Source organism: Etheostoma spectabile, chromosome 17, assembly GCF_008692095.1.
Source record: "Etheostoma spectabile isolate EspeVRDwgs_2016 chromosome 17, UIUC_Espe_1.0, whole genome shotgun sequence".
Lineage (NCBI taxonomy): Eukaryota > Metazoa > Chordata > Actinopteri > Perciformes > Percidae > Etheostoma > Etheostoma spectabile.
This window is the reverse complement of record NC_045749.1, coordinates 11,245,824-11,263,922: the sequence shown is the minus strand read 5'-3', so window position 1 is coordinate 11,263,922 and position 18,099 is coordinate 11,245,824. Positions and strand designations below refer to the sequence as shown.

The 18,099-nt window shown below is 41.5% G+C and overlaps 1 protein-coding gene across 27 annotated transcripts in view; it reads left to right on the top strand.

Annotated features, from left to right (window-relative positions):
• Window positions 1-18,099, top strand: part of kcnma1a (potassium large conductance calcium-activated channel, subfamily M, alpha member 1a) — a 136,548-nt gene that overhangs the window by 26,799 nt on the left and 91,650 nt on the right. For all 27 annotated transcript variants that reach the window (XM_032542062.1, XM_032542089.1, XM_032542088.1 and 24 more), the window contains exon 2: window positions 5,939-6,085. In XM_032542062.1, coding sequence (XP_032397953.1) covers window positions 5,939-6,085 — 147 coding nt within the window. The remainder of the gene's footprint in view (window positions 1-5,938; window positions 6,086-18,099) is intronic.

The following is an 18,099-nucleotide window of genomic DNA, read 5'->3' as shown; positions in this document are numbered from 1 at the left end:
AAATATACACTCCTTTCAAGAATAAAACGATATCAATTATTAAATGTGGAGTAGATTGTGATTTGTGTGTGTGTGGTATGTAATGACTCCACATTAAGGGTGCTTCCCCCCCTACAAAGTCATTTGTTACATTTGCACTCCATCTATATTAAAGTAATTACATTGTCTCTTTATTTCATTTTCATGGTATTTTTTATCTGAGGCCATGAATATTTCTAATGTCGGGTTTCTGTGCTGATTACAGGGGCAATTATCTGTACTGTGCAGTCAAATACGGTAGAAGCAATGATCAGCAGAAGAGCCGACGAGCATCTTGTTGTGAATTTTTGGGGTACAAATTCCATTGGTGTGGTATGAGCCATCTCTCTGGGTCTCTAAGAGTAATGGAGAGTGCAACGATAATTATGATATTGATTTCTGAGGTCTAAAACTCCTATGGTGCCATTTATTGCTCAGCCACATAGTAAACTAAGTGAAAACTGCGGTTAGTGCTATTTTGTTTGCTCTCCCGAATGTTAATGCCGCTACAGCTTTCAGCTGCCAAACAACTAGATCTAAAGGGAATAGAGATACAGCCGTACATTAGCTCATTCTCCGTGCTCTTTATTCAGGCTTTTTTACACCAGAAATGTTTCATCTTTCATTCAGGTTCTTCCTACATCTTTATGTATGCCCTCATTTAAGCCACTGAACTTTATCATCATCAAATAATACACAGCCAAAGACGTCCTGTATTTTTATCCCTGACCACTGGGGCTTGAAATGTTGTATCAATGGAAGACGTGCAGTACAGCATTATGAATAAACACAGTATGTATTTTTTATCTTTCATTTTCCTTCCAGTCATAAATAACTCACACTAATGCAGTTGTGTTTTTATTCTGTACTCTTTTGTTTGAGCAGAGGGACATGAACCCATGCACATCCTAGACAGCATTCACTGCCAGGCCTACATTTTGCTTTTTCATATTGCTGTCTTATTGTTTCTCTTCCCTAGCTGAGAAGATATCACAATTGTAACATACAGCTTACCTGGAGCACAGCCATTTTGAAGAATGAGTTCCTGTCCTGTTGTGCGGATGGGTGTGTTGTCCAGTAGTGATGCATAGAGATGTAAACTGTTTGGCTTGTCCTGTTTGCCGACATTGTTGACAACTATTTAGTTCAGTGTGTCCACAAATTGTCTAATCCTCTGGCTTGCAGTGCTCAAAAGGCTTGGCACAGAGGTCTAACACTGATTCTGGAGAAACCTTTCATCAACACAGATAGCTTTGGTTTCCTTGGTGAGACTAATGATCCAACTCTGATGTTGTACTGTATTTGTCTTTGGAAAGTTTGGACTTTTGGCTTGGCTGACCTCATAGTTCATTGATTGAACGATTCTGTGATTTGTGATTCTCTAAAAAAAAGATTTAGCTCCATATAAACTCAACCCCGTGAGCATGAACTGTGTTCTTAGTATAGAATACTATACCACATATGCAGATTTGTCCTGCAGCTTCCCAGCCTCTGTAAATCACATGAGAGGGGTGATAGGAAAATTGTGTTGATAGCGGTGACATGAATGGGTGCTGTACGGAGCAGATTGCATTCTAAACTGTACCTGTCTAATCCCTGTATCAAACACATGGCAGCCTGGGTAAACCCTTAACCTACGGCTCAACATACTTTGGCCACTTAGAGTCCCATTATCTCAAATCAAAATACTCATCTTTATTGTTGCTCTTTGATCTCTATGTTTTGCAGTACTATATTACATATTAACTCAATGTATTGTTGCAGAAAACACCACTTCCTATGGCCTTACAGTAATTAGCATGTACCATTTGCCCCCCTTAGTTCTATATGGTTCAGCAGGCATGACCTATAAACAGAAATAGCAGCTTTTGGTGTTGTCAGATTCAGCCTTGCACCTGTGTCTGTGAGCATGCGCATTAACAGGCGATGTGAAGAGGCTCCATATTCTTCCTTCCTGTTCCCTTTTGCTGTGACCCAGTGTAGGTCTGTAACCCAGGGACACTGGGCAACTGTACCGGCATTAAAATAGCAAACGGGGAACAGAGCGTGTTATGAGATTCACTAGTTTCACGTCTCCCTGGGTGAGGCTAAAAATAGCCTCTCACAGTGGAATAGAGTTTTCCCCAGCGATGCGGACGAAAGCCAGAGGAACAGCTGCGGTTAAGCCAAGTCCTGTTAGATCAGCAGAGTCACATGGCCATGATCCTGTCTCTCTCTCTCTTGTCTTTTCTTTCTGTCTCACTCTCTGTCTATTGTCTCTTACTCTCACTTTCCACACTTGCTCCCAATCTGTCCCCACTGTCTGTCTTTCACCGTTTGTTTATTTCCCTGTCTTGCAGTATCTGTCACTGTCTTGTCCGTAATGTCTCTCTGTCCTGTGTTTCCTCAGTTTTCCGTGTCTCTCTTGAGGTCTTATAATTTGTGTCTCTCTGTCACTATCTTTGCCCCCCCCGCTTTATCGTGTCGTCAGTCTATGTCCTTTACCTCCTCTGACTCTTTCTTTGAGTGGGTGTCCTTCTTTGTCTCCTATAGTCTGTTTGTCCGTTTCCTGTGGATTTCTTACTGTCAGTCCCTCTTTGTTTCTTCCCCCTCTGTCATGTTTTAGATGTCTTTCTCATTATAACCAGCCCTCCCCTGTGTACTCTGCTAATTGGTAAAATCCTAATATTAACAGTGTTCATCTGTGTTGTTGTAAAAAGGTTTCTTGAAATAGGATGAACTACATACCTTTTTTAATAGAAATTTTAATAGGCATCACATCAACACCTTTCACATTAATGACTGAAAGTGTCTACAGTTTGAAAAATGTTTTATGTACTCAAAGAGTGCTGTGTTGCATTTTGATATCACATTTTTATTTTTATTAAAGTTTTTGCGTGCCGCCAGCACTAATTTATTTGTTCATTGAAAAATATGAATACAAATCTGTAACGACAATCAAAAAGCCAGCAAAATCATCAGACCCTGAGACAATTACACCATTAGTTATGTTCATACCGGACAGACAAAAGAGAGGTTAAAATATTTTAATATTAAGGATTACTGTTCAAAGACAAATATTAAACAGAACTGACAATGTTTTGGAGTTTACTGCCCTTTTTTATGACTTAATTCTCCTACGTACCTGTCAACAAGGTGTGCATTCACTTTGAATTTATTTTTATTAAAAATCTTTGCTTCCTTCATCATACCATTTTGAGTTTGGTTAAACACATTAACTAAACCCTGCTTCTTTCTCGCTCTCTCTCCCCCTGACTTTATCTCTCAGTTTGACATCACAGGTGTGTATATATAGCCAGCAGATGGATTCTCCCATGGCAGGCTGGTTCAGTTCCTCTCTCTCCCTCGGCTCAGGCCCACCGCCGGCCACTCAAATGAACTAGAAGCAATTCCTTGTTTACATTGTCTCTTCTGATCTGCCCAACCATCAGTTTGTGACTGCATCCATTATTCATGTGTTCCCCTCCACCACACGCACACACAGTAAAACATTACTGCTGCTCAATGTGTTATTGCCTCCATGTTTGAGGGTGTACCAGTGAGAATTGCTATTCCCATTTCACCTGGCATCCTTGGGGGTCTAGACACAGAGTATACATTATACATAAAATCTTCTTCACGTCTTGAAATCCTTGTATAGTCCATGTCTAAATAATGCAGTAGTCTGTCTTTAAAAAAAAAAAAACTAATTCATGAAGACATTGTTTGTTTGGTATTTCCATGATGTGATGTAGCACTAGCTGACCTGTCAGTCAGTTAGCAGTATTTACCCCAAAATTGTTGTGACAGGACTAATGTCTGAAGGCGTAATTTGGAGTACACAGTAGCAAGGAGAGCTAGGAACAGGTACAGCTACTGGGAGACGTTACTTTAGTGACAAACATTCTTGTGTGATGTGATGTGTGTCCTACTGCGGTTTGAAGTTGATGGGGCCCTCTGGCTAAGAAGTAACTGCTGAGCACAGACTAGCACATACTATGCCACGACAACATGCCTGGAGTGCTATTGAGCAGGCACATAGCCAATCAGAGTGAAACCTTAGACATCCCTTTGCACTGTCACCCGCATGCATACACACTTTGCTGAGTATTTGCAGCATGTGATGGCGAGACGCATGCTGGCTACGTGGTCAAGAGAGTACTGAAGGAAGTATGGACGAGGGGTGGTGGGTGGTTGGGAATTTAAGAGAAGACAGAATCTAAAACATGCCGCATGCGTATTAAGTTAGACATGTTTACTATTTACAGCTAACCATATTCTCTAGCTTTCAGGCAACACAATCTCATAAAGGTTTGTGATATTAGCCTGAACATTGACATGTAGATGTTGTTTACATAAGCGTTTTTAGCACAAAAAAATAAATGTATGTTATTTACAAAATATGTGAATTTCTTTTTTTCTTGATTTTATATGACTTTTAAAGACAACACTGAATGATAGGTACTTTAAAAGTCAGGGAATCTCCTAACATTAAGCTATTTAACAAGTATAAAAAACATAAGTAACTGGATTACCTACCTCAGTACTGAGTGGCTTGACGGCAGGAGCAGATAATGATCTTATGACTAAGTCAGGCTTTTTTAGGGCCAGTTTATTGGCATTGTTATGGGGTTGGAATCAAATTAGGAAAATGGCAGCTGTGTCCTTGCCATATCATTATGAAATCTAATCTAATTTGACCAGACAATCCTCTTGAAATGGACAGAGCACTCTCTTGGGCTCATCTATTATAGCACTGCTCTTTAGCCCTGCAAAAATACTCAAGTTGCAATCTGGTTTGTTTTTATGTTGCATGTTGCCACGTACAGTATTGGTCACCCCGGTGGCTGATTGACCTCTGGTTGTGTACTCTTCCTAGAACAAAATGTTTCTTCTTCACAAACTTGCTGTAAACATTTGCAAACATTGCATTTTTTACATGTGACATGTACAGTTCTGGAAAACAAATTTCAGTTTGTTGACATAGCACATAATCTGCTTTGATGGCTACTTGTCGTATGTCACTGTGAGGAGGGACATTGTAAAATCTGTGTACTCTGGTGGAATACGAGCCTGCCTCCTTGGAAAGGAGCAATGGGCTGCCATCAAGAGGGTTGAAAGTTATTGCAATTCCAGGGATTCTTTGTAGATGCCATTTGCTGGGCTTAACCGCATGGTTTTCTGAGGCTGGCGGTGACAAACACAGACCTTCACTCTGCGTCTTTGTGCAGGAAATTTGTATGATTTTGTTGCCCTAAAGGCTGTAAAATCACAGGGAAATCTACACATTCCCCTTTTCTGCCAGAAGGACAGGGACGTTGAGTGCCTGCTCTTGTCAAGTCAGGAGTGAGTGAATGGCTTGAAAGGAACAGCTGCGTGCTGTGCATGTCAATGAACTGCCATGATGCAACTCTGCTCACTCAGTCGGACACAAAAAGGAATGTTGAAAGGCCTGCATGAGAACAGTTTTACTCTCTCAACCCTGCGGAAAAAAATTAACTTAAAGATCCAAATTCGCAAAATGGGGAGAGGGAATCCACATTCTGTCGGTATCTAACATAACGTCACTCAAATTATTTAAACACAGATTTAACATATAGCCTAGCAGATGGATGCCATCATGGCGGGATGGCTGCATTCACAGTCATTTTTTGACCTCAAAGGTTGTAGCTTATCATGAATGTGGATGTGCATGAGCTCAGGAGTACTGAAGCCTTAGCCTTCCACTTAACAGGATATTGTTTTACATTAAAGGCTGATCCCTGTAATTTGCTTGTTGATTATTTTTGGCAAACGGTGGTTACGCACTAAAGCTTTAAATGCCCCTTCAAGTTTGTGCCTTTTTTATTTCTCTCCTGTAGATTCTTCAATTCCTAAAGCAGGCCATGTTCCTGTTTTCTATCTTTAATATGCTCACGCAGATTTTTTTTTTTTATTCCAGGAGGTTCAGAAGGTGATCAATCCGGCAGCAGACAAACCAAAGGATGAGAAGGAGGAGGTCCCAATCAGTGAGGTGGGATGGATGACTTCAGTCAAAGACTGGGCTGGTGTCATGATCTCCGCTCAGACAATCACTGGCAGAGTTCTGGTAAGTTTTTTTTATCTTTTAGTGGATATAAATATCTCAACCCCCAACACCAGACTCAAATCCTTTTTGACACTAATCATTTGCCCAACCCACAATTAGTTAAGTACAGCAGTTTGGTGTTTCTTCAGGCTAATGGACTGCAACTGGTTTTCACACCCAAGTTGGCTCTTAGATTAATCCACCATATAATCCATTACCATGTACACATTTACTCACCTGTTTTATACAGGTCCCACTGGAGACATACTGTAGGGCCACTAATTTGATCCCCACAGAAGCTAGCAGATGCTCAGTCCTTACTGAATCTCTGTTGGCTATTTTGGCTGGCACTGTCCAGCCTACTTTCTGCTGCAATGACCTATGCCCGGCACGTTGTAACTCACTCTGCTGTGCCTCAGCCAGCTAAACTGATGAATGTGTGTGTATTTGTGTGTGTGTGTTTGTACACATGCTTTTGTGTGTGTCAGGAGGAGGTTTATTTGTTGAGTACGCGAGGTAGCATGGTGTTTTGGAATAGGTAAGATGCTGTCACTATGGCTTTTTTCTTGGTACGAATTACAGTCCCTCTCCCTTGCTGACCCTCCTTTCTTTAGCTTTATCTCTCACTCTGCCACCAGAATCTTTCCTGAGCTCTTCAAGTCTTTGCAAAATCGTGATGTATCTGCAACGGTCTAACTTTCATAATTTCGTTCATTCTTTTCCATTGATGGTGACAAAGAAAATTTTCTCAGAAATAGAAAAAGTGACTTCAAGGATTCATATTCCAAAAGCACTGCTTGCCGTACAGACACAGTTTGAGACTGTACAACACATTGTGAACATACAATACAATCTCAATGCCCTGTGTTGCTTCATGCAACTGCACTGCTCTCATAAAATACATAATTAATGTATTCCTCTCAGCAAGATGTCTGCCACTTAGAACTGGGTGCCCATTCAAGTTAACCTTGCCATTTCCATTTGTGGTGGACAATATGCGCTTGAGAGAAATGACCCTGACAGCAGGCAGTAGTGGGAGTCAGGAAAGAGAGAGAGATGGATCCAAACTAAAATACCAACACTGTCATTGTTAATGTTTGCTGGAATGTGGCAGTACTTTCTTCACACTTCCCGCAGGAGTTGAGAAGGATTCAGCCCTTTCATGGTAAAGAAGATGAAGAATCTTGAAGGGAGATGTCAAATTTACAAAATTAGCCTCTCTTTCATCACTTCCCCACTCACACACTCCGCTGGCATGGACAAAGCTCCCTCTCACTTTCATCCTCTGCTCTGACTGTGTGCTCCCAATCTGCCGTGTGTGTGTGTGTGTGTGTGTGTGTGTGTGTGTGTGTGTGTGTGTGTGTGTGTGTGTGTGTGTGATCCAATCGATTCCTGCATTAACGCTACAGTAACAACGTAAGTAATCTCATAATGTCCAACAAAAACAGTGAGGATTAGAACCTATGAATGTAGATATTTGCCCTATGTCTCTGTGCAATAGATTTGCACGGCATGGTGGGTACAGAAATAGGTCAGTCCTGCCATCTTTCTTAATGGAATCTTGGGTGGCAACCAGGGACCATCTGTTCACATGGTCTGCTGCCTAAACCCTGTGGTCATCCCTCTGCCTACCCATCTACCAACACGTCGCATGGCACTCTGCATATTGACCCCTGTCATCTACCCTGGAAATCCAGAGTTCTTGCGAGAGAACAATGTTTATTTGCTCAGCGAGTCACTCTGGCATTCAGTAATGATGCTCATTAACTATGCCCTTGTAGCCGAGCTGCACCAATCACATCGGTGTATCTGATATAGGTGGGCCAGGGGTGAGCTAAACAGATGACGACAACGATGCGACGTCAAAGTCATTAGTAAACATTGCAAGATGGCTACGAGTGAACACCAGTTGTTTGAAGCTTTGGCCGCTACAATGAACAAGTTAAACTTGTCTTTTTACATAAAAAAGGGAACAGAAGACAGCCCTTTTTCCTTTGCAAGAAGCACGTTTTTGCTGTTTTGGCAACCGGATACAACAAGTGTAATCTACCAGTTAGCTCCGCTGATAGCTAAGCGTTGTTGTGATTGGTCGTAGTGTTATCCAATTGCGTGCAGTGAGATTTTCAAATGCATGCTTGGTGCCCCCCCTCGAGTTGGGCCATTTTTATTACTCATTGCTTGACCCTTAATCTTGTGCATTTGGGTCTGAATTTCCAGGCTACCTTGTCATCTGCAAATTCAACACCTCTGTCTATCTCTGCAGTAGAGTAACGGCACATGCATTCTAACGTTGTTTGGTGTTTTTTGCCCCCAACGTTTCCTTCCAGGCAGCGTCGCAATGGTTATGTTTAAGGGCAAAATTAGGGGTAGCTGCCTGGAGGGCAATGTTGGAGGCAAAAAAAACACAATTGAGAAATTCTAACTATGATTGTAACACATCCAGCACAATTCAGATTCTACACTAGTGCCTCTGACTGGAAGCACACTTAATTTTTGTTCTTTTTCTCTTTGTACACCTTTACCTGAGATCACTGCTCTCTAAGGACAGCTTCTTAGTGTGTGTGTGTGTGTGTGTGTGTGTGTGTGTGTGTGTGTGTGTGTGTGTGTGTGTGTGTGTGTGTGTAAAACAGAGTTAGAGAGAGAGAACACAGAAACAGAGACAGACAAAGGGACAGGCAGATGGAGAGTGAAATAGAGACTGGTTGTGAGAGTTGGTGAGAAGTACGGTACTGTTTGCTTGAAAGGGGTCTCTAGGCATAGAGATATCCCGGTGTATCACCTACTGTGATTTGTTCTACTTCTGGTGGGGCTGATAATTCTGCCAAGCAGGCTGTGTTTGCTTACCTGGTCAGTGTAACAATATGCAGCACAATATGTACAGTAGCCTTCTGATGAGCACTCTGTGTAGGTGAATGAGTACTGTATCTCTTCATGTGGGTGGATTTTGTACATTTGTGGATGCATGTATGCTAGTATTTCTCCACATATACAGTACATGCATGGCAGCTTATGTATCTGTCTAAATATATGTGTGTGTGTGTGTGTGTGTGTGTGTGTGTGTGTGTGTGTGTGCGTGTGTGTGTGTGTGCGTGTGTGTGTGCGTGTGTGTGTGCGTGTGTGTGCGTGTGTGGGTGATTTTGTGGGACTCTTGCACTCCCATCATTGCTTTACTGCAGATCAAAATTGCAATGAATATTCGTATACACATAACTTGGCTGGTAACTATGGCAACTGCTGTGTAGTGGCGCTCAGTCCTCTGACATTAGGGGGGTGCCTGGGCATAGCAGAGCAGAATCACACACACGCACACTGGTAGGTTTAAAGTGGAACTATGCAGGATTTTTTTTTTGGCTCAATTTACCTTAACTGAATAGCTTCGGAATCATTGGACTGGTTATGAGTTTTTTTTTAGTTGAATGGCCTCGTCTCGCCCCCCCCCAGTGCCTGTGAGTGGAAAAAACACCATTGAAACTGTCGGCCGGTGAGTTGCCGGCCTCAGCGTTACAAAGGATTGAATGATATCAAATCTTACGATGTAAAAAATTGCATCATGGCACTGCACACATATGCCCATTCAGAAACTGGCTAACGAGGTAGTGATGGAATTTTTCACACTATCGTCATGGCTGAGCCGGCAATAAAAGAAGCAGGAAGCTAGGATCGCATTGTCGGAGGAACAGAGAAAGAGGAAGCGGCAGACTGACCAAGCAAGGAGTCAGACACAAGTAAACATAGGAGCTGCCAAATATCTATTCCGAAGCTGTAGAGCTATAGAGAACCCTGCGAGCAAAAAGTGAGAAAACAGCAAAGAAATGGCCAAAACGGCATAGTGCCCCTTTAAAGCTTAATACAGGCTCCATTGAGGTGGAAAAGCCAAAGCAGATTGAGACAGATACCCTAAGGTAGACAGAAAGGCAGAGCCCTCCATCCTCGTTCATTAGTTTGTCTTGATGACTTCACTGTCAGGGAAAGATCAAGTTTACCCTCAGGCTTATTGAATCACCAAACAAATCTAAATCCAACCGTGGCAGCAGCTTGGCCCTGGAGTCCCCCATATTGTTTCCCTATGTTGGGCCGAATCACCGGCGTGTAAAGAACAAGGCCTGTTTTGTTATTGGGGCCTAATGTCTTTGTCTTTGCCAAACTACTTTGCTCTGATGAAAAAGGGATTAAATGAACTCACATCCACCCACGCTGCAACCATTAAGACCAAACATGTGCTGCATGAGAATCATTCTGGTCATTAGCGGCCCTATTTTAAAGGAGTCCCATTGCTGAGCTAGGCTGCGTGAGCAGAAAGCTAGTATGGCTCATGGCATTGCCCAGACCATGTAATATCCATAAACAAAGAGCAGCAGGTGCACACAGGCGTGTGCGTGTGCGTGTGTGTGTGTGTGTGTGTGTGTGTGTGTGTGTGTGTGAAAATGTATGTGTTCAATATATCTCTGTGCCTTATGTGGTTTCAAGAGACAAAGTCGCTGATAATAGATTGTTTCCTCAGACTGATCGTATATCAAAATCCCTGTCTTTGTGTGATCATACCCTCTGTAACCGACATGCATCAGCCCCTCCAACTACCATCAAACCTGGAGCCATATATCCAATTTCGATTAGGCTACGTGTCACCTTATGTGCCTTATAAAATACCAGGGGTAATGATTGATGTTAGCATGAGCCAGTGTTGCCCCTCTGTGTGGCTCTTTAGCTTTTTGTATCACCTTTACACTATCAGCTTATCAAATATTTATCACCTCACTCACACATGGCGTGCCTCTGGTGTGGTTTTCAGTTGACACTAAGCTCGGGGTCAAAGAAAAAAACATGAGGTGTAATGAATTTAAAAATAATCCCAACATGACCCTCTGATGGTATCATAAAAAAGAGAAGAGTAAAAACAAAATTTTAAACAAAAATCCAGATATTTAAAAATGGTTTTGTAAGAATTGTTTGGAAATTGATAGATACTGGAGGTGAAAAAGTCAGAGGGCCAGCTGCAGCTTCAAGAGGATGTGTATCTTGAGGCCCACAAGACAGCTGTACACACAAAGACACTGCATGTGGAACATAGGTGAATGGCAGAGCACCTCTGTTTTGATGGTGGATGGCTCATCGCTCTTCTGACAATCGTATCACCCCAGTTGCTTTGTAGAAAAACCTCATTAAGCACTCAAGGGCACAATGTCTGAGGAAATGACTAGTTGGACAGCTGGATAGATGAGTGGGTGGACTTCTTACGCTGCATTGCCACAGCATCTGATCTTATTGATTCCTGCATTAAAGTTACAGTCACAACATATGTAATCCCATAATGTCCACGAAACCAGCAATTATCATAACCTATGAATGTAGAAATTTGCCCTATGTCTCTGTGCAGTAAATTTGCACGGCATGGTGGGTACAGAAATAGGTCAGTCCTGCCATCTTTCTTAATGGAATCTTGGGTGGCAACCGGGGACCATCTGTTCACATGGTCTGCTCTCTAAACCCTGTGGTCATCCCTGTGCCTACCCATCCACCAACACATCGCATGGCACTCTGCATATTGACCCCTGTCAACTGCAAATTCAACACATCTGTCTATCTCTGAAGTAGAATAACAGCACATCCATTCTAACAGCAATTGTAACAAATCCAGCACCATCCACATTCTACAGTAGAGCCTGTGACCGGAAACACACTCACTCGTTTGTACTCTTTCTCTCTTTGTAAACCTTTGCCTGAGATCACCACTCTCTTACCCAATTTTAACTATTTATTACCTTATGTTTAAGGACAGTTGCTTACTGTGTGTGTGTGTTTGTGTTTGTGTGTGTTGGCAGGAAAGGTGAGAATGTGCATCCTCCTCAAAAATTCTCTCCCACCCCCTGTGACTGCTTGCATGAAGAACAGCTGTCATTCACACTGTTCTACTTTTCAGACTGGCATTGTTTATGTTAGTGCAGTATGTCTTACCCTTATGTACTGTATATGAACATTTTTGTACTGACAGTTCTTTGGGCTTTTATAAGCATTTTTGTGATTTTTTTTTTTTTACAGCAGCCATACTGCCAGAGTCTGTTTGTATCCCTGAGTTTATCCATGAACGCATTTGTATTTGCCTGAGTATAGATACATTGTGTGTGTGTGTGTGTGTGTGTGTGTGTGTCTGTGTCTGTGTCTGTGTCTGTGTTCGTGAGCATGCATGTGTAAATGCATTCTGTTTGTGTCTATTTGGGCTGGCTAATTACGCTTTCCTGTCGAGTGTGTGGAACAAATTTGTTTTTGTCAGTAAACTTCACAGCATGGATACAGCTGTCAACACAGCACCATCTCCAGCATCACACTTCTCCGTGACAATAGCCTCATCCTTTAGTATGAAGGTAACAGGCAGCATATGTCATATAGACTAAGACATCTGGCTCATTATATTGCATGATTGCAAGAGTCAGGATTTTACTACATGGTATTTTATCCATCCACGGGGAGCAGTATGTGTTACTGATGAATGAGGAATCGGTACAACAAACACATCTACCCACTCACATACAGACACTTATGCAAGTGCACTCTGAACTAGGACTTGGCAATGGTTGGTTGAAATCATCACAGCATTTATAATATTTTTATATATCAATATACACAGTGAGATGGCAAAGTCATGCAAAATCATATGAATAATCAAATTGATGTTCAAAACAATGAATGTTCCAATGTGATGCAGTATACGAGATCAAACTATTTATGTATACAATAGACATCATATAGTACAGTTTTGATTAAATGATTCTAATAAATATCAAAGGATAACTATAAGGAATTATCAGACAGTCCTTCCCTGGACACATACATTCACATAAACACAATCAATTCCCATAGTGTCAGTCAATAGTATCTGTCGAAGAAAGTGCCTACAATCAATAGCCGCAGAGACCATCTCTCCATGAATCATCACACTCCCTTCACAATCCAATTTCCTTGTAAATTTATAGGAGTGGACACGGACAGATCTATACATTTTTCACCTCTGTGTTCAGCATTCGTGACATGACACTTTGCTCCATCAATGTGTTCCTCCTCTTATTCCCTGAACATAAACCCTCCCATTTGTTGAATTTTAGCTAGCTGTACTGCTTATTCGTTTTATAATTTGCCATAATGTATTGATGGCAATGCAATTGGCATTGACTTAAATCCTCTGAACGGTGATGAATAGCTGTTTATGCTGGAGGGACCACGGGGGACAAGCACTGCAGCAGAGGGAGTGAGATGGAGTGAACAGAAGGAGAGAGAAGGGTGTGGTCCCGGCCAAAGTCTTGATGACTATACATGCACGTAGAAGTGCAGTAATCCACAACAACTAGGTTTTAATAAAAATGTTTTGTACAGCATGAATTATATGTTTCAAAATATGAAAAATAAGTATTAATTCAGGATGACTGATTTAGTCAGTGTTTGGCTTTTAGCCTCCCTTGCGGCATGGCTCCAGGGAAAACAATGCTGGTCTGTTGGGCTTTTGGTCGGTCCACCACTTTGGTCTAGACTGAAATACCTCAACAGCTATTGGATGGATTGCCATGCAATTCAGACATTCCACAGTAATAACTTTTATGATCCCGTGACTCCTCCTCTAGCTTTGCAAGGGATTTATTACCAAATACCTGCAAAACTAACAAACTTTCTATCAGCCTCGGCTGTACTTTATGGTTAGTGCTAGTAAACATATGTTACCATGCTGACATGCGAAATTAAATTTGGTAAATATAGTAAACCTAATACATTCTACTGCATTTTAGCATTGTCATTGTGAGCATGATGGGAGCATGAGTAAGTTGGCATTTAGTGCAAAGCAAAGCTGTGCCTAAGTACAGCATGGCTGTTGACATTTAGTCTTGTTATGAAAAGTATTACATATTTAGGTAACTGTTACTTTGTTTTAATTTAAGCTTAATTCTGATGGTTAGAGCAAACCAGAAAAATACCTGAACCTTTTTTTAAGTGTTTTAAGAGATATTATTGTTAAGTTATTACGTTAAGTGTATGACAAGTATGAGTACATGTGTACGTTCATTTATGAAATGATAAATGTTAGTTTGTATGTTTTTTTTATTGCTTTGATTTACTGCTACATGTCACTGGATTTAGTGGTTCAGCTGGGTGAAGGCAGCCCTGGCTTGCTTTTTCTGGGCTGCTGCCACATAAGAAACATAAGTCGTGCACTGAGCAGTGGAGGAGTGAAGAGGCAGGAGTAGGAGGGGATGAGAGGGAAAGCAGGGTGTCATAGGAGGAAAGACGAGCAACAGGGAGCCCTGCCATCAAGCTGCGTTGTTTCAACTTGTAGAAATCTACACACTGCTTTCTCATTTCGCAAGCAGACAGTGCTGCACATCTGAGCATGCATGTTTAAATACAGGCAGAGCTTACAGTATTATATTATCCAGAAAACGGCCCCCTTCAAATTAAGTCACGTAAGTATTGGAGAAGAGCGCTGACTGTTTGAAACAATGACAGCTACAGCTAGAGTTCCTTCAACTGATAAACAACAAAACATAGAAAGATACATTTGTATGTGAAATATGCACTAAGGCTACAGGAAGTAGTTTGTATCACCTAATGGAGTACAGTACACCATTCACACCATAGTGTTGTTCTAATTGAATTTCTTCCTTTGTTTCATTTAATTGATCAGCATCCCACTGCTTTTGAATTTGCAGCACACTAGGGAGAGTTTTACAACTCTGAAATGGTTGGTCTCACTTTGTCCTCATGAATGATTTTTCCTTAAGCCTTGCTTTAGGCCAGTCATAACTCTGAGCCATTCTGCGGGATGACTCATCATTGCTTGTTCTTATTTCCGCATATCTATTAAGCTATCCAATTGCTACCTGTGCCTCTATTGCTGAAGAGCCAGTGACCTACACGCGTCTTCTTTCACTGCAGCCCCCGTGCACTTGTCTGTCACACTCTCTCAAACTGTTTTGCAGAGGAAAAGGTCAAGAGAGTAGATGTTCACTTATCTGGCTATCTGGCCTTCTCCTCATTACATCAAAGTCACCTGTGACTTACAAGGCAATGTGTCTGAGACACTGTGACGACCATACATGTTGATTTGTTTCATTTAATGTGGCCGAATAAAAACGACTCTGCACGTTCATTCTAAAAAATACTCGCAAATTAAATTATGCCTCTGTAACTAAAATGATTGTGTTTGTATTTTATAATTTGTTTCATATATTGTTTGTCTGGTGGCATTTCCCTTGGAGTGTGTCGTAAACAAATCCAAAATCACTTAGTTAATTACAACAAATCCACCGTAGCTTATAAAAAAATTTCTAAGCTAAAATATTGCCTTCCTTGAGTCTGGGCAAAGTGACTGCTTATGCATTCTGTTTACTTTTTACAATATGATTATTTATGCTCTGCTGAAACCTCAGTCTGAGGAGTGAAATGAGATTACACTTTGAGTCACATTAGAATGCAGGCCAGAGACAGACAGACAGACAGACAGACAGATAGACAGACAGACAGACAGACAGTTTGAGGCACACAGTCACTGAGCAATCAGTCAACAGGCAAATAGGCAAATGGACAGGCAGAAAATTGCGTGCAGACAGAGAGAGACCTAAGTAGGCAGTTACGGAAGATGCATACATTCTCATGTTTGTCATTTGGAGCCCCCTGTCACTTCAAAGAAAACACTTTCCCCATCTCATTTTTGTCATAGCTGCCTGGTATGGTCTCAGGGAGGAATGCTGAGGGACTCAGAGCCTCTGGGATGACGCACACCTAATGGATCCGAGCTTGCAGCATCAGATTGATCCAACCGCATCTAACACCGCTGCCACTGCCAGGCACATTTCTTAAAGCTTTACAAAAATAGGATTAGGGACAGAGGACATTACCAAGATTAGCAAAGAATGAAAATCCATTTGGTTGCAATACTGCTGATTAAACAGGAGTTTTATTCTATATTTCCCTATAGATGCAGAAGTACAATATTGTAGAGCAAAAGAAGGACAACCTTTGTTTTTATACTTTATTTGGTAATCAAAGGGAAATTAGTTTTATACTGCATTTGCATAAAACACCATCCTGTCAAGGCTGATGATTACATTTAGTATGTTTACTTGCTCTTAAGTAATCAGGTTACAGTTTGCTTACTCCAGTAAGCTGATTTCTTAACTGCCATATAAATGAGAGCCTGGAGACCAGGGAAAGTACCAGTGGAGCAGGTTCATGGAGGGAAAGGTAATTAATCATGACTTAGTGATGCAACCTTATATTTGATAGCTTCCAGGGGTCTAAATAAGGTTTCCACTAATGTCTCATCCTTGTCTACAAACTTATCTTGTCCTACACCTTGGCTACCTAAATGAGCTAAAATCTGCCCTTAAGAAGTGCACGCTTATGTCCAGCTACTTACCTACAGCACATTGAACATCCAACAGCATGCAAATAACAAAATAGATCACTAAATCAACTGGTACTTATTCCATAATAACTGCTAACAAAATGCTGTCTGTCCGAGGCTTGTGACCTTTCTTTACATTGTGCCTCAGCGCCCTTGTGCTCTTAGCTGTCCGTCAGATTGTGCACCAGCTCACCCACTCACAGGCTTGAATGCTAAAGGATCATTTCTCCCATATCCCCAAAGACTTTTATTTCCTCCTCAACATGATTTTAGACTGCAAAAGGGGAAGACTAATTGTGATTTTAGTTGGTGGTTCCATAGTAGGCTGCAAGCAAACGATAAATCAGCATTTGCAACTGATGATAGTAAATTAACCTGGAGGTTCCTGGAGAAAGAAACAAAGTAACTCCCAACTCCATAGATGTTGCTCTCTAACTCACAGATTTCCCTGGAGTGGGCTGAGCATTAAGTTTAATTTCCCAGTTGGGACTGATGAAGAATCACATTTTTCTTGGTGCAGGCTTTATATGCTGCATGTCAATTGCTCTGTTGAGCAGGAACTGCCTCTTCTTCTGTCTCACCATCTACACATCGGCAGGTCTGAGTCACATAGAGAGATAGTGTGTGGGAGTGAAGGGATCATTGGAGATGGGGCTGACAGCATCCCAACGTTCGGTTAAAGGGTGTACAGGTTATTATTGCAGCAACATCAGTGGTTGAAGATAGATGACATGATCCTGAAACTGAGTTAAGGAACAATAAATAGCAACTGTCACATAAGGTTTAATATGAATGGAAAACACCTCTCTACTGAGAAGGGTAGATAATTGCCAGTGTTCAATGTGTAGGCATTGCTAGATGCTTCTTATTGTGTTTTTTTAATTGTTTTTTTGACCGTCCTATGACTCCTGTGACGGTATGAGGCCGGTCATAGATATGGTCTTGGGTTTGTTCTGAATATGCTGTTGTCACTCGTGTCATGTTTGCACTTCTAATTGCTTATCAGTGGAGTCAGCACAGTGGGGACCATCTGCTAAGCTAGGTTTCAGATCCGTTTACCCCCATTAGGATTCTGTTTCCTGGAATGGGACGGCCATGCAGTGTCCCTAAAACACATCACCTCCACCAGCCACCCGCTCACAGTTTCCATTAGATCATCAGGGGACATTCACAGGTGATGTAGGAGGCACAGGAAGGGGGGGGATTATTGTATGAGAGGGAAGGTGAAGGTGAGATATGGGGGAAAAAGGGAATGAGAAGAAAGAAAAGCAAAAAAAAGCAAAAAAAACCCAATCTTCTTAACTTCTTAGAAGTGTACTAAAATCAAGAATTGATCTTGATATAGATTTCAGCAGAGGCTGAAATGCATATTTGCAGAAGTTTGTTTCAATTTCAATATACTTGACTTGGTTTAATCATCTTTTGTTTAATCATATAACAACGTCTAGCTTGCTTGTGAGTAAATCAGAGGAGCGGAGACATGTTTTGGCTTTGTTACTGAAGTTCTTTCATATTAGGAGCTACTGCAAGGTGCTAATTACATGGTTTGTAGGTCTGACTTTGCCTCTGGCCATAAATTGCATCAGTATTGACTTCAAAGCCTCAATGCATCAAAGGACCAGAAGCAACAATTCTCCTCTCCTCTCCT